This window comes from Equus caballus, chromosome 2, assembly GCF_041296265.1.
Source record: "Equus caballus isolate H_3958 breed thoroughbred chromosome 2, TB-T2T, whole genome shotgun sequence".
Lineage (NCBI taxonomy): Eukaryota > Metazoa > Chordata > Mammalia > Perissodactyla > Equidae > Equus > Equus caballus.
Genome location: NC_091685.1, coordinates 41,450,338 through 41,473,173, shown reverse-complemented (window position 1 = coordinate 41,473,173; position 22,836 = coordinate 41,450,338). Strand labels below are relative to the sequence as shown.

At 52.0% G+C, this 22,836-nt stretch overlaps 1 protein-coding gene across 8 annotated transcripts in view; it reads right to left on the bottom strand.

Annotated features, from left to right (window-relative positions):
* Positions 1-3,727: 3,727 nt before the first annotated feature.
* The window catches only part of CTNNBIP1 (catenin beta interacting protein 1), a 49,499-nt gene continuing 30,390 nt past the window's right edge, over positions 3,728-22,836 (bottom strand). For 4 of the 8 annotated variants that reach the window (XM_070260974.1, XM_070260973.1, XM_070260972.1 and 1 more), the window contains 2 exons: positions 8,674-8,783; positions 3,728-6,069 (listed from right to left, as the gene is read on the bottom strand). In XM_070260974.1, coding sequence (XP_070117075.1) covers positions 8,701-8,783 — 83 coding nt within the window. In that variant the 3' untranslated portion in view covers positions 3,728-6,069; positions 8,674-8,700. The remainder of the gene's footprint in view (positions 6,070-8,673; positions 8,784-22,836) is intronic. The other 4 variants (XM_070260977.1, XM_023635829.2, XM_070260976.1 and 1 more) reach the window with 1 other exon arrangement.

Genomic DNA, 22,836 nt, shown 5'->3' with positions numbered 1-22,836 from the left:
TCCAATAAGTTGGATAATTTACCCCAAGTCACACAGCTGCGAGGTGGCAGATCCAGACTTGAATCCCACCAGCCAGAGTTCTCGCTGTCTCCTCAGCCCCCAACTACACGGACATAAAGATTTATGCGAGGGGGCCGGCCCCGTGGCCAAGCGGCTAAGTTCGCGGGCTCCGCTTCAGCAGCCCAGGGTTTCACCAGTTTGGATCCTGGGCGTGGACCTAGCACAGCTCTTCAGGCCATGCTGCGGCGGCGTCCCACATAGGACAACCAGAGGCATTTACAACTAGAATATACAACTATGTACTGGGGGGCTTTGGGGAGAAGCAAAACAAAAAACAAAATAAAGAAGATTAGCAACAGATGTTAGCTGAGGTGCCAAGCTTTAAAAAAAAAAATAGAAAGGAATCACTGGTCTTCACATCAAATGAGTCACTGAGGATCTGTCCATTTAAAAAAAAAAAATTCTACTGTGGGAGTAAGCAGTATAAACCAAGTTCAAGAGAGAATAATGTTTGTCCAGGGCTTTACTGGGCTCAAAGCATTTTGGTGTAGAGTTTGTTAAAGGTACAATTGTTTTTATTATTATTCCCATTTTACAAATGAGAAAATTAAGGCTGAGAGCTGCCCCGGGGTACAGAGGTCACATTAGGGAGGCAGGGCTCCAACCTTTGAGGTCCCCAAATTCTGAGCTCCTTGGCTGACCTCACTTGGGGACAAATGTGCTTCGAGGGTGGCCTGCCAGATGCTGGCCATGGGCTGTGAACAGGAAGAGGCAGGGCAAAGTGGAAGAGGAACTTATTCTAGAAAAACCAGCTTAGCCTAGAGGAGAACTGCCAGGTACACACAGGGAAGCATCAGAGTGGGGACAGGCAAGAAGCAGGAGTTATGGTGGCCAGCTTAGGGGAGAAGCTGGGGCGCCATGAGTTGGTGGGAGACTAGCTTCATGCCCAGACTAGGAAGGCAGCAGTTTCATCCTGGAGGTGAGGGCTGGCCCGAGGACCCTGCATGGGGTTACCTCACCTGACAAATGCTTGTTAACGACCTACCGCAGCCAAACAAGGGGCTTGGAGAACAACAGCAAACACCAGACTGGTCCTGGGGTCACAGAGCTGGCGGGGCAAGAGGGTATTGGGTAACCTGGTGAGGCAGGATTTACTCCCACCCCAAGCTGCCCCTGTCAAAGCTGGAAGCAGTGGCTACAAGCATGGAGTCTGGTGTCAGACAACCTGGGGCTGTGCCACGCTGACCTTTAGCAACCTATGTAACCCCCATTTCGTCATCTATAAAATGGGGATAATGACAGACGTACCTCACACAGGACTGAAGATGGTGTGTATACAGTGCTGAGCACCTGCACACAGGTAGAACCCAACACACAGTTGCTGTGTTACTAAGACTGGGACAAGAGAGACACCTGCATAAAAGATGTTTGTGAAAGCCTACCTCCTTCCAGGCCAAGGCCAAGGGCCAGGAGGCGGAAACCCTCAGAGGCTCTGGGTCTGAAGTCACCTCCTGGGGCTGTGCAGGTAGGGTGGGGCTCCCACAGGTGTGTAAACAGGGCAGCCACCTGTCACACACTCTGTTCCTTCCCTGGAACTCAGGGAGAGGCCCCTGCAGGTGGGCGGGCGGGCGGGCAGGGCTCCACTCGGCTCGGCTAACAGCTCTCTGGGCCCTCCCTTGGGCCCACCGGAACATCCGTGAGGGGCAGCTCCAACGTCAAGGAGAAAAGTGAAGGAAAGGCACGGGCTGATATTCAAAAAGTATTTCACTGCCCTTGTCCTTTGAGGACTTTCTTTAAATTAGGACTAGCAGCCATGGTCCCCAAGCCCCGCAAATCTCCTAAACACTCAGTCGTTGCCCAGAAGAGAGAGTTCCTTCACTGGACAGAGAAGAGTTTTCTAAACATGGCTTCAGGTTAGTCTGGGCCTATTTCATCCTTGGGGAAAGGGGTGGGTGACCATGAGCAACAGAGAGAGAGAGAGAGAGAGGGCCTGCCCACAAAGGCGGGGCAGGTGGGTAGTGGTGGGGTCCCTTGGGGCCCACCGAGTCCTCTGCTCCGGAAGCTGGCTCCTGTGTCCATCTCATCCCCTGCCCCCGCTCCCGGCACTGAACCAGGTGCCTTGGAGGGATTGTTTTCCCTGCCACAAAGGGGCCTGTTCAAAGGCTGAGCAGCCTGGATTCTCACAGCTGCTATTCACCTGCAGGGAGAAGAAGCGCTTCATTCATTCTCAACCACCCTCCCCCCAGGGCTGGGAAACACCAACAAAAGGCAAGGTGCCCGCCTCCCCCAGGCTCAGCCAGGCTCCCAGCTGTCTCTGGCCTCAGCAGTTCAGTGTGGGGGGTCATTATGGGCCACCCGTACCTGGGAAGGTGGACCGAGAAAGTTGCCTACTGTGTGGGCTGAGGGACCCTGAAACCCAGCGCTGCCCCCAGTGTCTTCCCTTCGCCTGCTTACATGACCGATTCACCTCTCTTGAGTGGCCTAATCCCCATTAGAGACCCGAGCTAGCTCTGGGAGGACTTCTCCTCCCAGCTCGGTCCAGGTTCTGTGTTGGGGGCTGGGCAGGTGGGACCAGGGCCAGCCAGCCCCTCCCTCTGCTCAATGGCCCAGTTTAGAAGAGCCGATTAACTCCAAGGTTAGCCACCAACAGTGTCACTCAGAACACTGGGAGGGGGTGGGGAAATTCTAGACATAATTTACCTGATATGGGCCCTTGATATGTGTCTCTGTTTAATTTTTAGCTAACAAGGCTTTCTTTTTTTGTCTTTCTCTCAATAACTATAAACTCCTTCCTAGAAAAGGAAGTTACAGAGAAAGGCAGGCCAGTTCAATATAAGAATTAACATAAATTACCTGAAGATGGAATAGGCTATCTTGTGAGGTAGTGAGTTCCCCAGTCCTTGAGAGTATTCAAGCAAAAGCCAGACAAGTCCTTTTCAGAGGTGTTTCTAAAGGGACTCACACATCCGGCCACTGCACGGGCTGCTAGACCACCTCCAACTCTCTTCCAACATTGATTTAATGATGTTGATTGTGCCGTCTGTCCTCATATTCTAGAAACCCCATAGCCTTTAGCACCCAGTGAAACGCTTTGAAAAGGAAACAGAAGCAGTGAGTCCATGTAAGCAGCAAAAAAAATAAATAAATAAATAAATGAAGACCTAAAATGGGATGATGAAGGGGAGAAATGAAAAATTCTAGAAAATGCTTCCAAAGCAAAAATTCCTAAAGCAGAAATAATTTCAGCTTCCAAACGTGAATATACAGCTGAATACCAATCAATCTTTCATTTCTGGGATGATGGAAGGACTTTTGTTACGACCATTCTCAGCCTGCTGCCATCACACAGGATGTCGGGGAGTCTAGGATGAAAGGGTCCCCACACCCTTATGGGTACTGAGTGTCTGCTCAGGAGCATGGACGGGTGAGGTGACCTCTGAAGATTACGGACCTCAGTCCAATCTGGGCTGACATTTGGAATCTCTGGGTCACAAAGGGCCTCAGCCTTCCTCCGGACCTGTCAGCTGGGCTGGGGAGATCTGGAAATTCTTCCAAACTCCGAGCTCCACTCTACATCACAGGCAATTAAACTAGCGAACCCGGGGTTTTCGTGCCTCCTTGCAGCGTCTCCTTGGGCAGGAAGGGCCCCGGCAGCAGAGCCCATGAGCCGTGGGGAAATCAGAGAATGAACCCAACTCCATGGGAGATAACTCAGCTCACGCACCAAGCTATTAAAAATCTTTATTGTTAATTTTTTCTCCAACAGATATATTTTTAGTTGAAATATGAAGCCACAGCAACACTTTCACTTTTCTCCTTCAGAAGATGAGACAGATCAGGCCCATCACTGTTACAAGAGGAAGGCCCATGACCTTGATAAGGACAGGCTGGGGCAGAGAACACAGCAAAGGCCAGGACGTGGACCCTTTATGGGAGCTACAGGTACAAAGGGAGGGGGCAGCCGGCTGAGGCCTGATAACAGATGTTACAGCCTGGGCCCAGAGGAGACTGAAAAAACTCACCTTTCCCCAGGGGCTCAGCTGGAGCTGCAGGCCACTGAGTGGGAGTGAGCGTGCAGGTGTGTGTGTGTGTGTGTGCACGTGCTCACATATGCATGTGTACACATGCACTGCTCCCCCGAAGGAAGATGCTCTCAGGCCCCTGCTGGGGTACCCACAGTCTTTGTCCCCTGGGGATCAGTGGCCTCTGCAGGCTAACAGTCAGCTAACCAGGGCCAGAGGCCTGTGTACGTGGAGGAGGACACGGGTGTGTAGGCCATGACATTCGAGTCCTCCTTTTGGGGCAAGGCTCAGACAATGATCAGAGCACAGCGTGAACTGCCCAATGACCATGGGGCTCTCCAGGGCTCGGGCCCAAGACACGTTGGTGTTCAGCTCCTGCGCTCCATAACAGCCCTGAGAAGGGGGAAATGCGGCTCCAAGAGTCTTCTCCTGACTTTGGGTACCGGAGGCAAGAAGGGGGCCTCAGCCATCTACTTCCTCAGGGGGAGGGGAGAGGCCTGCATCTTTCTCCAACTCCCCACCCAGATTCCACTTCTGTGAGAGATGCAGGGAGAAGGGTGGGCTGCCTCCAGGGGAAGGAAGGGGGCAGGTGGAAGACTTGGGGTTCCTGAAGCCCTTCAAAGACCACTGCACTGCAATGTGTTTCCGGGGGCCAGGGTAAGGGCCAGCCTGATGGGACTCGCTCAGTGAAGGCCCAGCCAGTGGTCCCAGTGGGCACTGCATAAATAATGACGCTGTCCCTTCCAGGCTGACATGGAGAGAGATCCTTCTGAAGGCAGTGCAGTGAGGGGCACGGGCCTTGGATGAGAGAACGCCGAGTGCTGCCTGGAGCTACTGCCCCAGCGGCAGATACCCCAGGGCGGGGCCTGGCTGAGGGAGGCCAGGTGTGGATGTTTGGAGCCAAAGGCCTCCCAGGCCTTGTAAGCCAAGCCAAGGCCTTTGTGAGGGTTCCAGCCTCCCAGGCAGAGACTTCTGCTGCATTGTGGGGTCTCACAGCTAGGAGCAACTCCTGCCCTTTACAGGAGGAGCCCCCAGATGAGGCCTCAGGAAGCAGGATAGGGAGGGAAGCTAGCTGGCCGCCAGCTCATGGAAGCAATGCACATAAATCCTGCCTAATGGTCACCTCTAAGCTCTGGGCCACTCTTCAGGACAGCGCAAACCTCCTTGGGGCCCTGTTTTCCAGCTGTGTACCCTGCTTAGAGTCCTCGAGGCCCCCTTGCTGGTGGAGCCAGGTGTGGTCATTAAAGCGAATGCGCTCTCCAGGGGGACCCCCAGGCTGGAGAGGGACTGCACGCAGGGCGGGGGGAAGCCCACGGCAACGGGAGGCATGGGTGAGCCAATGGGAAACCAAATTCACGTACTGAAAGCCAATCCAATGAAACACAAACCAAAGGCGTGAAAGCAGCAGCAAGCTCTGTGTGCAATAAATACTGCAGAGCACACTTGGTTTCTTTCTTTTTTTTTTTTTCAAGTCAAACATAACAACCAATGTCCCAAACCCTGTTTTCAGCATTTGAAAGAGAGAAGCTGTTGCTATCAGCAGAACACCTGCAGCCAATCAAAGAATAAACCGTTTCCCATTAGCCAGCCAATCAAAATCCTTTTCCAGTTTAAGTAGCCAATCAGCCCTCTTCACATTTCTAAAAAGTGACCTAAATAAAGCACCAGAGCTCGGAGAGCTTCCTGGGAAGCCATATACCGAGGCGCAAATTTTTTAAAAAGTAAGAGTCAGAAATAAAAATAAAAGGTTTCCATTGGTCAAGGTTTAAAAATAAAAGGTTTCTTCCTCCAGCCAATTGTGAGTCCATCCCTTTAAGCCAATCGTAGCTGCACCACTGGTGTCTCCTGCGATGCCAGCCCCGCCGAGTGGCCTGGGGTGGGGTGGGGTGGGGTGGGGTGGGAAGGTGATCTGCTGCCACTCAGCCGGCCGAGGTCCACACAGATCTCTGGCCCTTGCCAGCTTCCAGGCTGTTCCAAGGGGTTCGCAGCTACTGCCTCCGGTCCTCCGTCTCTGACCTGGAAAACGCCATCACCACATCCTCTGCACCTGCAGACCAGGGGAAAAGAATTGTTGGATGGGCCTCTGGCACTGGGCTGCAATCTGGCACAAGGCAAGGAGGCTGCGGCCCCCAGCTGCAGCGTCAGTCTGCCGTAGCGTGGTGCTTTCTGAGTGCAAAGTGCTTCAAGGAAGCCCACCTCCCCTTGGGGCCTTCCCGCAGCCTGGTCAGGGGACAGACCAGCAAGCCTGTTGCAGGGTTGCGGGCTGCACGGGTGAGGCTGGGAGGCTTGCTCAAGGCTACACAGCTAAGCAGTGAGCATGGCAAGAACACAGGGCTGTCGGTCCCAGAGCAGGGCTCTGCTCACAGCCCTGTTCCAAGGTCACCAAAGCCAGGGCCCTTGGGAACCTCTCTCTCTTAAGACTCTTGTCTTGATCCCTTTGGAGGATCTTGCTCATTATGATTTCCAATAGCCATTCCTCTCTGCCTAAACCCTGCTCAAAGGAGCTTGGCGAGGCCCATTTCCAGCCTGCAGTTGGCCTGGCTGCTACGGAGACAGATAATGGCCATAATCTTTATTATTGTTATTTTTAATCGTGGATTTGAGATTCTGGTCCAGGCACTCATGAAATCACTTCCTTTGTCTTGTTTTCCATAAGACAGGCTCTGACATGCAGCCAGAAAAGGCAGGAGGGAGGAGGGAAAGAGCTCGAAATACTGACCTGCCTCCGCCCCCAGCTGCCGGGAGGGAAGGCGCTGACTGAGCCGCAGACCCTGCAGGGCAGGCGAGGTGACCACGGTCCTGCTCTGCCTCCCCAGCCTTGGCCCGCCCTCGCTCCTGCCGCTCTTTCCCCTTTTTCTAAAGGACGGTTCTTGGTTGCGCCCTGAACAACAGTCGGCTGCCCACGGCCTTTCTGACATACTTCTCTTCTGTGCGTCTGGAGGAATTCTCCCCAGGAGGGGAGGATTGGAACAGCAGACACAGGAAAGGCCAACAAAGGGTGGGCTGGTGTGGGTGGTGCGTGGTGGAGCTTCTGGCATGTGACATGGAGCTGGGGAGAGGGCAGGATTCTGCCTCCTCAGGCATGGTGTTGGCCATCTTCATCCACACCATGGGGGAGTCGCCCCCTCACAGTGGCAGCCTCCTACCAACCTCCTTCCTAACTGCCCTGCCTCATGGAGGAGCGGAGGAGGCTCCCAGCCACGGGTGCTGCCAGAGGGCCCATCCACAAGGATGTAACATTACAGAGACGTGTCTTCAATTTGGTACCAGGGCTCCAAGGTGCTGCCAATGTAACTAACCCTGCATCTGCCTTGATGGGGTTCTGCTGTTACCAGCACAACCTCTATTCCTGAAAAGGAGAATAAGCCTCTGGAAGGGAGCTCAAATCGTCTGACTTCTTGGAATGGGGCTCCTTTGCTTGGGAAGCCTTACAAATCCTTCCTCTGTCTTCTCAGGAACATTCTGTTCTCTCGCCTCAGTCCTAGGACCACGCAATATCACTGCAGGCAGAATTTTCCTAGCAACCACAGAATCCAAGATTACCTCATACCCTGCATGGCAGCTGAGCTGGTTACCTAACAGATGCCGGCTTTTCCCAAGTGCGCCTCCCAGCTTGCTAATCAGGAGGGGCCTGGCAGGAGATGGTGAAAGGGGGGTTGTCAGCCAAAGAAGCCTCGGCTGCAATGAACAGTGGCAGCCCACTCACTTCTTTCCTTGCCTGCCTCGTGGGCTTTCTCACAGGGACCTTGGGCCTCTGTGCTGAGCTGCAGGCACAAAAATAGCACAGGCTGCCCCAGGAGGGAATGGTGAGTCTGCAGAGGAACAGCCATTGGCTCCTTGGAGGAGCCCAGACCCAGGGGCTCAGGCTCCCGGTGCTGCAGCCTGTCCGGAACCTGGACTACACCCTGACAGCTGCGGAAGGAAGTAACCTCCTCAAGGTCACACAGAGACTCTGATATCTATTTAACAAGACACCTGAAGCAGAGGATTTGTCAGAGTCCCACCCGTGCCACACTGCCATCTGGTAGCCCCATCCCTGGCTGGGGTGGGGAAGGCTGGGGATTCGCGGCTCCTGTTTATAGAGCCTCCCACTCTGCTGCTGGAGCAGTGTGGCAAGGGCCCACAGAGCTGCCGCCCATCCTGGGCCCTGTTCTCTTCCTAAAGGACTTGCTATTTTCCAGGCCTCACCACAGAGACCTGCTTTCCTTCAGGGCTCAAGAGGGGGCAGGCTCTTCTAGAGCATTCTCTGACTTATCTTTTCATTGTCTGGCCTGGGACTCATCACTCAACAAGGGTCTGACCATGAACCTGGCAGGCCTCCGGGCAAGGACTCTGCTTTCCCCTCGCCTCTTCTCCATGAAATTTGGGCCAGTAGCTTACAGAGAGGGTTAGCTGCTCAGTTAGTTATCATGATTTGAGCTTTTAGAGCTTTAGATACAGGAGGGACCTTGGAGGTTGGTCCCCATGGTCTTGCCTTCTTAAAAGGCCAGAATGTGGTGACTACCATGCGTGCTCTCACTGTCCAGGAATCACAGGGGTCAGAACAGGAAGTCACTGCAGAGAAGCCAGCAGGCCCAGCCCACTGCCTCCAGGCCATTAGTTAGGTTTCCTATCCCATTTTACAGATGAGGAATGTCCACCCCACTGGTACCTCTGCTGACACTATCTGGACTTGCGCTCAGGGCTTCTGTTCATCCTTTTTCACCAGATGCAGGTGAGCACAGGAGGGGAGAAGATGGTCAGTCTCTCCTGTTTCACACTCTTTGATACATAAAAGATAAAGACGGCCAAAACCAGATGAATATATCACAAGAAAAGAGAACTGCAGACCTGTATCTCTTATGAATACAGATATTCATAATATCTATGACATGCAAAAATACTCAACAAGATACTAGCAAACTGAATACAGCAACATATAAAAAGGATTGTATACTCTAAGTGAGATTTGCCCAGGAATGCAAGGTTGGTTTAACATCCAAAAATCAATTAATGTAATATATCATATCAATAGAAAAAAGAACAAAAACCATATAATTATCTGAACAGACAGAGAAAACACACCTGACAAAATTCAACACACCTTCATGATAAAAATACTCAACATACTAGGAACAGAAGGGAACTGCTTTAGTCTGATAAAGGGCATTTACCAAAAACTCACAGCTACTATCATACTTAATTGTGAAGATGGAAAGTTCTCTCCCTTCAAGATTAGGAACAAGAAAAAGATATCCACTCTCACAATTTCTATTCAATATTGTGTTGAAAGTTCTATCCAGGGCAATTAGGCAATAAATAGAAATAAAAGGCATCCAGATTGGAAAGGAAGAAGTAAAACTACGGGCATACCTCGGAGATATTGCGAGTTTGGTTCCAGACACTTCAATAAATCAAATATCGCAATAAAGTGAATGTCGCAATAAAGCGAGTCACACAAATTTTTTGGTTTCCCAGTGCATATAAAAGTTCTGTTTATACTATACAGTAGTCTGTCAAGTGTGCAATACCATTATGTTTAAAAAAACAATGTACATATCAATTAAAAAATTAAGTGAGCAAATGCTGTTGGAAAAATGGTGCCAATAGACTTGCTCAATGCAGGGTTGCCACAAACCTTCAATTTGTAAAAAATACAATATCTGCAAGGTGTGATAAAGTGAAGTGCAAAAAAATAAGGTACGCCTATATATTGGTCGACAACATGGATCTTAGAAAATATAGAAAATCCTAAGGAATCCACTAAAAAACTATTACAACTAATAAGTTAAAGTTGTAGGGTACAAGATCAATATACAAAAATTATTTGTATTTCTATACACTAGCAATGAACAATCTGAAAATGAAATTAAGAAAACAATTTCATCTACAATAGCATAAAAAATAAAATCTTAGGAATAAATTTAACAAATGAAGTACAAAATTTATACTCTAAAAGTACAAAACATCATTGAAAGAAATTAAACACAATCTCTACCAAAATCCCAGCTGCCTTTTTTGCAGAAATTGACAAGTTGCTCTTAAAACTTGAAACACAAAGGATCCAGAAAACCACAATAATCCTGAGAAAGAAGAATAAAGTTGGACTCACACTTTTGGATTTCAAAACTTATTACAAAGCTACAGTAAACAAGACTGGGTAGAACTGGTATAAGGATAGACATGCAGATCAATGGAACAGAATTGAGATTCAGAGATAAACCCTCCCATTTACGGTCAATTAAATTTTGACAAGGGTGCCAAGACAACTCAATGGAAAAGAATTGGACAAATGGTGCAGGGACAACTGGAAATTCACAGGTAAAGGATGAAGTTGGACCCCTACCTTGCACCATATATCAAAATTAACTCAAAATGGACTAATGACCTAAATATAAGAGCTAAGCTATAAAACTCTTAGAAGAAAACAGGAGTAAATCTTCATGACCTCGGTGTTAAGAAATGATTTCTTATATGTGACGGCTAAAGTACAAGCAACAAAAACAACAAAATAGGTAAATTGGGCTTTATGAAAGTTAAAAACTTTTATGCCTCAAAGGATACTATCAAAGAAGTGAATTGTGAAGGCCCACTGGGCTGTTTCTGCCCACTGCTCTGAATGTCAAAGTACAGAAATTCAGTGGAGCACGGGCAAATGGCGGGAGTAACTATGACTCTCTCGAGGTAGCCAAATGCCTCGTCATCTAAGTAGTGATGCGCATGAATGGATGAACACGATTCCCACTGTCCCTACCTACTATCCAGCAAAACCACAGCCAAGGAGGAAAAAAAACAGTCAAAAAGTAGCCCACAGAATGGGAGAAAGTATTTGCAGGTCATATGTCTGGTATCTGGAATATATAAGTAACACAACTCAATAATAATAAAATGTCAAACAATCCAATTTTTTTTTTTTTTTAGATTTTTTTTTTAAATTTTTTTTCCTTTTTCTCCCCAACGCCCCCCGGTACATAGTTGTGTATTCTTCGTTGTGGGTTCTTCTAGTTGTGGCATGTGGGACGCTGCCTCAGCGTGGTCTGAGCATCGGATGAGCTCAGTGCCATGTCCGCGCCCAGGATTCGAACCAACGAAACACTGGGCCGCCTGCAGCGGAGCGCACGAACTTAACCACTCGGCCACGGGGCCAGCCCCTCAAACAATCCAATTTTTAAAATGGGCTAAGAACTTGAAAAGACATTTCTCCAAATAAGATACATGAATGGTCAACAACATGAAAAGATGCTCAATATCATTAGTCATTATGGAAATATAAATCAAAACCAAAATGAGATGCCACTTTACAGCCACTAGGATGGCTGGATCAAAAAGGCAGACAACAACAAGCGTCAGCAAGGATGCGGAGAAATGGGAACCCTCCCCCATTGCTGGTGGAACGTCAAAGAGTACAGCTCCCAAGCCTGCTCCACCTGCAGGCTTCTTCATCTCAGCCGATGGCACCTCCATCCTCTGATTGCTCAGGTTAAAAACCCTGGGGTCTTCCTGATGCTCCCCTGTCTCTCACACACACTCCGCATACAACACATCAGCAAACCTTGTTGACTCTACTTTTAAAATATATCCTGAATGGGTCACCATTTCCTCTACCACTATGCTGGTCCAGGCCACCACTGCCCCTCACTGTCCTCCTGTACCCCCTTTTCCTGGATCTCCCCACTCTGGCCCCTGATGGTCCATTCTCCACACAGTAGTGGGAAGGAAGTTCTTAAAAACGTAAGTCAGGGGCTGGCCCCGTGGCTGAGCGGTTAAGTTCGCACGATCCGCTTCGGTGGCCCAGGGTTCTGCCAGCTCGGATCCTGAGTGCAGACATGGCACCGCCTGTCAGGCCACGCTGAGGTGGCATCTTGCATGCCACAACCAGAAGGACTCACAACTACAATATACAACTAAGTACTGGGGGGCTTTGGGGAGAAAGAAAAAAAAGAAAAAAAGATTGGCTAAAAGATGTTAGCTCAGGTGCCAGTCTTTAAAAAAAAAGACCGTAAGTCAGACCCTGCCACTCCTTTGCTCAAAACTCTGCAAAGACTTCTTATTGCAAGATTTCTTATCACACTCAAAGTAAACTCCTAACTCCACACCATGGCATGCAAGGCCCAACATGATCTGGCCTCTGGCTGCCTCTTCCACTTCTTTTTCTTTAAGATTTTCTTTTTCTTTTTTTTCCCCAAAGGCCCCTGGTACATAGTTGTGCATTTTCAGTTGTGGGTCCTTCTAGTTGTGGCATGTGGGATGCCGCCCAAGCATGGCCCAACGAGCAGTGCCACATCCGTGCCCAGGACCTGAATCGGCAAAACCCTGGGCCGCCGAAGCGGAGCATGCGAACACAACCATTTGGCCATGGGGCCGGCCCCTTCACCTTCTTTTATATACCCCCACCCCTCACTCCAGTCCAGACACAAGGGCCTCCAGGCTATCCTCCAGCTACAAGTAACTTATTCCTCAGGACCTCTGCACTTGCTGTTTCCTTTGCCTCAATGCTGTTCCCCAAGTCCATCTTACAGCGTTGCACTTCATGCCAGTCTCTGTGCACGATCACCTCCCCAGGCCCTCCCTGACCACAATTTCTAAAATAGAGCCCCGTGTCAATTCCTTGGGCAGCTGTAGTCCACTTCAGGACCCTCAGCATCACCCTCAGAGTTATAAATTGATGGGATCTTATTCCCCACTGGAAAGTGTGTTCCATATGATCAGGGACCCAGTCTTTCACTCACATATTCACAGCCCCCGGGAAAGCTCCTGGGACACAGGAGGAATCGTTACTTTGTCGATGAGCAACCTGAGCTCAGAGAGATGAAGCAACTCAGTGAATGAGAGGCAGAGGGAGGGCCCAGACCTAGACTCCAAAGTCCAGGCCTTCCCACTATGGGGCTCCTGGCCGTTTCCTCTCAGGAGAAGGAAATAACTAACATGTCCCAGTCACCCAGAGCACTGAGGCTGCTCAGGCCTCCCAGTAGATGGGCCAATCCATCCGCCCCCAAAAGAATGGAATGAAGACCCAGGATTTTAAAAATGCCACCAAGGGGCCAGGCGCGTGGCATAGTGGTTAAGTTCGGCTTCGGTGGTCCGGGTTCGCAGGCTCAGATCCTGGGCACGGACATACACCACTCGTCAGCCATGCTGTGGCAGTGACCCACATACAAAATAGATGAAGACTGGCAAAGATGGTAGCTCAGGGCTAATCTTCCTCAAGGGAAAAAAAAAAAAAAGCCATCAACAAGAAGTAGGGGAAAAAAACCCACCACCAAAGCAACCCTGGGATGCCTTGGAAAAAATTCAACATGGGACCCAGGATGCCAACCTGGGAGGAACCTGTCCCCAGACCCCCGTGCCCTGGCCTACTGCTCCGCCAGACACCTCCCTGGTGCCATGGCTCACCTGCTTTGGAAAGCAGGGCCGAGGCACTGTGAGGGCATGGCCCTCTGACCCAAGGCAGGGCACCCAGTGGCCAACTCTTCCCATGCCCACTGCCAGCTTTCCCCCTTTAACAGAGTCCAGTCGAGTGACCGGGGAGAGAAAAATGACAAATATGCAAGAGCTTAGAAAAGGGAAGCTGGCCCCTAGCCGGGAGCAAGAGACAGACAATGGGGTCACTGGTCTGTTTGCAAGCTCAGGATGAATTCACACCAGCAGGATCGAAAGCCCAGCACAGGCTCCACACACCAGCACCACCCTCGGCCCATGTCCACCGTGGCCCACGGCCCAGAGCAGTGTGGTTTGGAGAAGTCCTCAGGGCACTCAGACACAATCCCCAACACCCAGTGGCTGGAGAATCACTCTTGCTATTTGAGACTCTAAGTAAAAGTCTTTCAAAGTTCTTTCTATCAATACCCTAAGCACCTCAATGTTTCCTGAATTGCCAGAACACACTCCTATCGGCCACATAGGTTTAGAGCTGGGTCAGTGATAGTAGATGAAACAGAAGAGAAAAGAGGAATGTGGAGATGGCTGCAGCCCTGAGGCCGATGGACGGAGCAAGGGTGCACACGGCCTCTATTTCTCAGACCTGTCTGGGGAGTGCTAGTAGAGCCCTGGTCCTTTTCCGGGAATGGCAGAGCTTGGTCCTGGAAAAGCACAGACCCTGGAGCGCACATGAAGCTGGGGCCCAGGTCCCAGGGCAGAGGAGGACAGCTCCCAACACCACCTCCCTCCCCAGGAGGACCCTGTGGAGAGAGACCAGGTGGTGGATAAGGAAGGGACAAGGCCTCCGAGGGGTCTATGACACGCTGACCATGCAGTTCCTGCCTGCATTCCACCACAGTGCCTGGCTGCAGGGGGACAAACTGACCCGAGAGCTCTTCCAGCTCCAGATCCGGCCAAGGCCAGCTCGGAGCTGGGGCTCACAAGTGGCCAGGGAGAGAGAAAACAGCCCTGAGGATAAACCCTAACCAAGAAATTGACACAAGGTACAAAAAGCTCAGCTCTCAAAGGCTGTCACCCTGGGGCCCCGGAGTCCAGGACACGGTCCTGTACAGATCTCCCCAGAGAAAAGGCGGCACTCCTAGTGCCAGCATCAGCAATGGGCCGGGGCACCCACGTCACCTGATTCAGAGCCACAGACCCCTCCAAGCCCAGCCCCCACGACCATACGTTCTGGAAACAGGGGGCCTCTCCCACACCCCTCGCTAGCTGGAGCTTCACAGGACTACCACAGGGTCAGATGTTCTGGGGTCAGAGACCTTATGACCTCCTGACCTCCTAAGGGGCCTAACAGCTTCCTAATGAGGGTAAATGACTGGGAACTGGAAAACTCAGAAATACAACCCTGAGACCCCAGAGACTCCAAATTCCCCTGGCTGCTGGAGGCAGGAGACAGCCTAAGGAGTGGCTCAGTGCTTCAAACCCGTCCAGGGAGCCCGCCCTGCCAAGGCCGGGCCATCCTCCAGGCGCACGGCCAAAGAGCTGCAGAGGAAACATGGCCACATGCTCCGAAGCACCCAGGGCTGTTTCCATTCCCAGCATTCTGTCCCTTCTTCGACCCTACAAGTTTTGGTTGCAATACTTCCTCCTTGCCCCATGAGCTCATTATCTTGCTGTCAATACCAACTAGCGGCTGCTACCCGCTACCCAAAACTGCAGCGACTCAGCTACTACCTCTGGGGAGACGAGTCAGACAGCAAGCCTCCTGGACACTCCTCCAAAGGAGAAAGTTTCCATGGGGATGAGGCTCGGCCACCACCCTGGACTGGGCCTCTTCCCAGATAAACCCACACCTACTGGGTGGCAGGCTCTGGCAGCCGAGGCCTAGGAGCCCGTGGGTTCTATACATCTCAGCTCTGATGCCCAAAGTTCCCAGGGGATGGCTTTTACCCAGAGACAGCATGACACTGGTTGCCATGGGGACAGCAGCCCCAGATCCACCAAGGTCTCAGTAGCCAAAGCAGGTTCCAGGCTTGGTAGCGCCTCCGGGGCTCCAGGCTGACAACCACATCACCAGGCACTCAGGCTGCCAGAAGGTGGGGCACGTGGGCCAAGATGTGGAGCTGGCTCCTGGCAAGGGTGCTGGGCCTCCTGACTGGCTACTAGGGCCCTCCCAGGCTTGCGCTTCCTTGGTGGACCCTGGTACCCAGGCTTGGGTCTGATCCTGCCAAACTGTGTGACACAGGGAAGTCCCTGCACATCCACCTCCCTTTTCTCATCTGCAAAATGTGATGAATCGCACCTATCCCATCCATCTGACAGACCAGGAGAATGTCTGCAGCGTAAAGCATCATAACAGCATCCTATATGGTTACCAGGTGGGGTTCTACTACACCTGCTCTGCTCTGGTCCCAGACCTGCTCCCCTAAACCCATCTCTGCCCCCTCAACCCTTCCATACCCATGCTGAGTCCAACACACACACTACCTCTCGGTTTGTATTCCCAGGTGAGGTACCCATTGTCCTCACTCAAACTCTTCGGTCAGCCAAAAGGTAAGCTCTCCTTGAGCAGAGAGCTTGGCCGTGTGAAGGGACAGAATCTGGGAGGTGTGGGCAGGTTGATCCCTCCAGGGGTCAGGAATGACCAGGTCTTTACCTAATGTCCTGGCATATTCTCAAATTCTAGTGGGCATCAGAATCACCTTGGGGGCATGTTTCAAACGCTGATTCCCAAGCTTGCCTGGCAGGCTGGGGTGGGGCCTGGGAGTTGGCATTTTTAACAAGAACCCTCAGTGATTCGGATGTGGTGGTCTGTGGTCCACACTCCGAGAACTTGATGCTACAGGCTATCCCTTGACCCTCACTCCAACCCGAGCCACTGTCCCTTCTCTGTGAACTTTCTGAAAGAGACGTCTGTCCTGCTTCCATTTCCTCACTTCCCATTTACTCCCTGGCCCCTGGCAACCTGGCTTCCAGCCCAGGGCTCCATAGAAACTGTTTTGGGAAATGTCATCACTGACCTCTTAATTACCAACCCAGGAGACCCTGACCATGACCCTGCTGATGCTCCCCTCCTTTCAGTGCTCCCCTGTGTCCCCTTGCTGTCCTCAGTGCCATGCTCACTGGGTCCCCACCTCCCCTCACTGGACTCCACACTTCACCCTTGCACATGCCCAATCCTTGAACCTTGCACCTGAGCTGACCTCGCTCCCACCAGCTCCTGGACACCCAGAGGTGCCTCCCACTGGGAGCTCCCCTTCCTGCTTCTCCACTGCAGCTGCTCAGATCAGGGACCTCGTCCACTTGGCCCTCGGTCTCAAACCCCATCTCCGCCTGCTCACCCGTGCCTGCAGGTTCTCCGTCCTACACGTCCCACCTCTGAAATGTATCCGCATCACCTGGACATCACTGTGATCTACCAGCTCCCTTACTCTCTGCCCTGAGACCGCTCCCCAGTGCTCACCCTAAATGGACGACAACCCGACCTGGTCATCCCTCCCCTTCAGGCCCGTGGTGACCCCTTGTGGTCTTCAGAATAAACTGTCCAGAGCCCGTTTGCCTTTCCAGCCACTTGCCACCTGCCCGCAACTGCCACACCAGTCTCTTAGGGGGACATGAAGACACTCAACACTCGCACGTGCCGGGCAGGCTCCAGGGGCTCCTTCGGCCAGCGAGATCCTGCTCCCCCTTTTGCCCACACACACATCCCCACGGATCCTTCAAGGCCCAGGCAAACAGCACCTCTTCTCTGTGGCTTTCTAGGTAGGTTTCCCTTCCCTCAGGATTAGTCATACTCTGATCTATGTGCCCAAAGTTCTGTACAAATTTGTTCTTGTGTCTGTCTGCCCTGCTGACCCGGCGGCTCGAGGGCGGGGACCGTCACTTGCCACACAGACCGATAGACTAATGTCCCACTGCTGGACTGAGCGGCACCTTGACGCTCTTCCCCCAGACAGGCCTGCCTCTTATGGGAAGTCAATGTAGGGCTGCAGGAGGGGCTCTGAGGCCTTTGTTCTCAGTTCTAAACAAGAGAACCCATTGCGCGGGTGAAGGAAGGGCCGGCGCCGCCCTCCGCCACCCAGAACTAGAATGCCGCATTGAGCAACTGGCCCTGCATTTCAGCACATTCCTTACCCGTTCTTGGGATTTTTTTTCTTTTTCTGTGACACAAGTTATCATATACCAAGTTCTGGTTGATTTTTCACTTTGCTTCAATGTATATGTGATTTTTTTGTTCAATTTTATCATTATTGGGTTACAGGTAATTCTCATTACCTGTGTTGATTAAAGTTAAAAAAGATTAGCTTCCCATCCCATAGACTGAATTCTCCCAGGGCCTGACTGCAATTTCAGTCCAGAGTTTGTTATCGCCAGGAGCCTCCGGGAGAAGCCTTGGAGCCTCACACTGGGAGAGAGGGGACCCAGAACCCTCAGCAGATGGTCCACTCAGTACAGCAGGCTGGCACAGAAGAGGAGCCTCTTACAGGACCTGCCTCTGTGCCAGACACTGGACTACGGGCTGAATGTGTGACGGCACAGACCCTGGCCCCAAGAGGCTCCTGACATAATGTGATGTTGGCTACAGAGAAGGAAAGATCACAGGGAGCTCAGGAGCAAGAGGGGCAGAAGCTGCCCCGGGAGAGATCAGAGAGGGCTGCATGGAGGAAGTGAAAGAGCAGAGGCTGGAAGGGTGTGGGAGAGGATTCCAGGAAAAACGCTGGCTGTAAAATGGAGACGATGGTGCCAGCACCCTCACTTGTGGGCCGCTGAGAGGGTCAAGTGAGGTGATGAGCAGACGAGAGCACTCCCTTCATCAACTGTGAAATGCTGTGCAACGGGTGGGCCATTCCCTTGGAGGCACTGGCTCCCTGCTGATTTGCCTGTGACCACAGCTGTTTTAACAAGGTTTGCAGTCTAACCCTGAGACCAAATGACCTATTTTAGGCTCTCTGGAAGCAAACCCTGAGGCAGCAGCCTTGGCTTCCAAGGGAGAAAGCCAGCAGAGCCCTGAGACAGCCCAGCTGGCTCCAGGCTGGGGACCCTCCCTGGAAAGTCTCTTGGAAAAAGTGTGATCAGATGGAGGCTAGAACAGCCTGAGGCACCACTGTGCCAGCACCATGACTTACAGGGCCAAGAAGAGGGAGACCAGGGGATGTCCTGGGAGGCTGCTCAGCAGAGACAGGACAAGAGCTTCCTTAACACGATGGGCCACGTCTAGACGGGTCCTCATAGTCCCGGGACACCCGGACAAGGGCCTATACGAGGCACTGCATGAATGTGACCGTTCGGCAGGCAACTGGCCACAGGTAGGCCTTTGCAAAGTGCACTGGAGGCCTGGAGTTGGCACTGGCTGGGCACCCTGTCCCTTGTGCACAGCTGGAGCAGGAGGGGAGTGGGAGCTCTCAGAGAACCACACATTAAAAGGCACCTGCAGGTGAAGGGCCCAGAATAAAAAGGCAGCAGAAAACTCAACATTTTTTTCTGTGTCCTCCTGAAATAACCACGTTCACTGCCGAAATCACACTTGTTCCTGGAGTAAAACACTGTCCTGCTTAAAAATGCATATGGCCTGTAAGCCACTCCTAGAATTTATCTTAAAATAAAGGATGAAGATGAAGATTTACATGCAGGGATGCTCAATGTGTGCCACACCCTGGACCCACACTGACCAGCTCCACGGCCTTGAGTATGTCGCTCAACCACTCTGGGCCTGTTTTCTCGTCTCGAGAGGGGGGCCCTTGATAGCACCTGCCTCACAGGGCTGTCGTGAGGATTCACTGGGGTAACCCTTGCATGCTGCTTGACAAGGAACCTGGCACATGGGAGGAGCTCAGTAAATGTCTGCTGTTATTATAATTAATAGCAAAAATGAGAAACAAACATCCAATGGGAAAGATCAGTCAATGACTTACAGCACAGAAATATGGCTCCATATTATGCAATTGCTAAAATGCTTTCTTGAGAATTGTTTAAGAACACTGTAAAATTATTCTAAGTAAAACACGGATGTTAAAATAGATATTAAAAGGTTTAGGGCCGGCCTGGTGGCGCAGCGGTTAAGTTCGCACGTTCCGCTTCTCAGTGGCCCGGGGTTCACCAGTTCGGATCCCAGGTGTGGACATGGCACTGCTTAGCACGCCATGCTGTGGCAGGCGTCCCATGTATAAAGTAGAGGAAGATGGGCATGATGTTGGCTCAGGGCCAGTCTTCCTCAGCAAAAAAGAGGACTGGCAGTAGTTAGCTCAGGGCTAATCTTCCTCAAAAAAAAATAAAAAATAAAAAGATAAAAAAATAAATAAATAAAAGGTTTACACTGTATGGTCCCAACTTTATGATGGAAATACATGCATATTTTCAAAAGGCTGATGGGAAATTTAACAAAAGGGAATAGTGATTATAGCTATGAAGGAGGATTCAATCCCTTAGGCGTCTGCTGTTTCTACCTTTCCCCAGTTTTCTACAATGACTATGCACTGTTTTATAGCCAGGAGAAACGACCAATATGTGTTAGTGAAAGAGTAGCTCCGGAGATAAGAAAGGAATGAACTCAGCATTCTGTCACCTGCTTTGGGAGCTCCCGCTGGGCCTTCTCAGCAAGGCGACCTTTCCAGAGACGTATTGATTTCCTCTGGTTCAAAGACTTGCCTGGCTGTCAGGTCTGCTCTGCCACCCTTGGGGGCTAGGGAACAAGCGCTCAGAGATTTGGCTCCACGTTCCTGCCTTTGTGGGGGACCATGGGCTTCCGGACTCAAAGCTTGCTCCATTCTTTTGTGCAAGCACATACTGGAGCCCAGCGGGGCGCAGCCCCACACAAACAAAGCGGGAAGCCACAGTCCTAAACTCAAGGAGCTCAGAGTTGGTCAAGAGATGGACCGGGAGACAGTGTGGGCAGCAGCACAGGCAGGGTGCATGTGTGTGATGGAAATCAGAGGAGGGCCCGGCCAGGCCTGGGGGAGGCGTGGGAGGGGGACGGGGCGGGCAGGGCTGAGCTCCTGGCAGCCAAGGGGCAAATACAGAGGCAGAAAGGCCAGCAGGAGACAGGAGCTGAAAGCCATTCACTATGGCTGTTTATGGTGCATGAGGGCACGGTGTCAGGGGTGGACAGGGCGTCTCGCTTGTCATGCTAAGAGGGCTGGATTTTATCCTCAAGGCAGTAGGGAGTCACTGAAAGATTTTAAGTCTGGGAGACACCTGTTAACGTAGCCTTCAAAAGTCACTCTAGGGGCCGGCCCAGTGGCACAGCGGTTAAGTGTGTACATTTGGCTTCTTGGCAGCCTGGGGTTAGCTGGTTCGGATCCCTGGTGTGGACATGGCACCGCTTGGCAAAAGCCATGCTGTGGTAGGCATCCCACGTATAAAATAGAGGCAGATGGGCATGGATGTTAGCTCAGGGCCAGTCTTCCTCAGCAAAAAGAAGAGGATTGGCAGTAGTTAGCTCAGGGCTGATCTTACTCAAAAAAAAAAAAAAAGTCACTCCGGCTATGGGGTAGAAAGTGCAGTAGAGGGGGCAAGATGACAAGCTAAGATGCCAGTTGGAAGCCATTTGCAGCGATCGAGGTAAGAATTAACAGGGGCTCAGACCAAAGTGGGGGCTCAAATGAAGAGAGAGAAGATAAAGCAGGTTTGAGGAGCTTTACGGCAGGAGAATCCCAAGGGCGTGGTAACTTAGTACATACCTGGGGGAGAGAGGAGTCAGGGTGGGTCCTGGGACTCTGCACATTTGCTGGTACATTCGTCATGACAGAGAATAGAGACGGTAGAATAGATTCTGGGGCCAGGAGAGGCTAGAATTTTAGCCAAGCCCCATGTGGCCCCACAGCCTGGGCAGAAACGTAGGGTGCTGCTCTCAGGGCTGTGCCTCCACAGTGGGAGAGACTGGACTGACTGCTTTCTTGTTATTGTGTTATTGTTATGAATCTGGATCTGCCAAGTGTAGAAGGTCTGTGGCAAGATGGTCAGTAGAGAGGTGAACATAAAGCTCTGGGGGTCAGGAGAGGGGCCTGGGCCGAGGGTGCATATTTGGAGGGCGCTGACCAGAGCATAGGTGAGCTCCCAGGGAGAGCGTGTAGGACTGAAAGGAAAGGACAGAAGCATGGAGAACGCAAGCATGATGAAGGGGAAAGAGGAGCTCACATGGGGAACAAGCAGAGAGGGAGAAAATGTGGCAGGGGAGAGGCGGGGAGGGAGGGAGGGAGGGAAAAGAGGGAGAGGGAGGGGAGAAAGGGGGAGGAGAGAGACAGAGGGAGGAGTATCATGGAAGACAAGGGAGGCTGCCATGGATGTTTCAGACCAGCACAGGCCAGGTGGGTCCACTGTTCAGTACTGGGGGCCACTGGGTCCCTCTGCTGGAACCATTTAGTGAGCCCCAGGTGCAGGCCCATGCACTAGGGTCCCCATCACCTGCCTGGACCCAGCAGATACTGGACACACATTCACCAAGGCAAGAACAGGAAGGCGGGAGGCCTGGGCACAGACCGGACCACAGTGGGCAAGGGACGCCCAGCCGGCTCTCCTGCCTGGGTCTGGGGAGGGCAAGGAGTGCCCCCGGTACCAGACCCCTCCAGCCTTGGAGGGGAAGTGTCTACGGGTCTAAGGGTGGTGGGTGGGACTCCAGGACCAATGCCAAGCTCTGTCTCATTGGTGGTGTGGCCCCAGGGCCCCCACCGACGGGAACTGGAGGAATCTTTTCTGTCCCTGGGAATAGCATAGGTAAGAGTCGCAGAGGCGAGCTCTGGGCATTTACTGAAAGACAGCGCCACCTAGTGGCAGAAGGCGCTCACACCAGCCCATCATGCCCATCACCCTGACTGCTCCCAGGCCTTTGGGGGCCTTTCACACTGGAGTCCCAGGCATTGGAAGCAATGCTGTGCATCGACTGTGGTTGGCTGTGCCGACAGAGAAGGTGGGCAGGCTAGAATTTTAGCCAAGCCCCATGTGGCCCCACAGCCTGGGCAGAAACGTAGGGTGCTGCTCTCAGGGCTGTGCCTCCACAGTGGGAGAGACTGGACTGACTGCTTTCTTGTTATTGTGTATTTGTCTGTGGTGTCTTTAGGGACACAAAGGAAATAACACTGCCTCTGAAGCTCTCGCAGGCATGGCCACCCCCTCCCCTCTCCAGCTCACAGTCCACGAGGATTCTCAGGGCCTTCTGCCGCGTGCATGCGTGTCTTCCTGTGTGGTTCAGTTCAGAGGTGACCGTGGGGGCCAGGGACAGTATGCAGGACACCCCAGCAGCAGAGAACCACTCCCGACACCAGCCTCCCCAGAGATTCTCCCCTGGCTCCAGCCTGCTCCCTAGAGAGAGACGGATCTGAGGCCGGCCTGGCTGTCTCGTGGAGATCCCATGCCCAGGAGGGCTGGGATCCCAGGGTCACACCCACCCACCTACGGCTCTCTCCTGACTGCTCAGCAGTTTCAGGCCAGGTAAAACCACCGTGACCTCCTTAAACAACTCAATAGA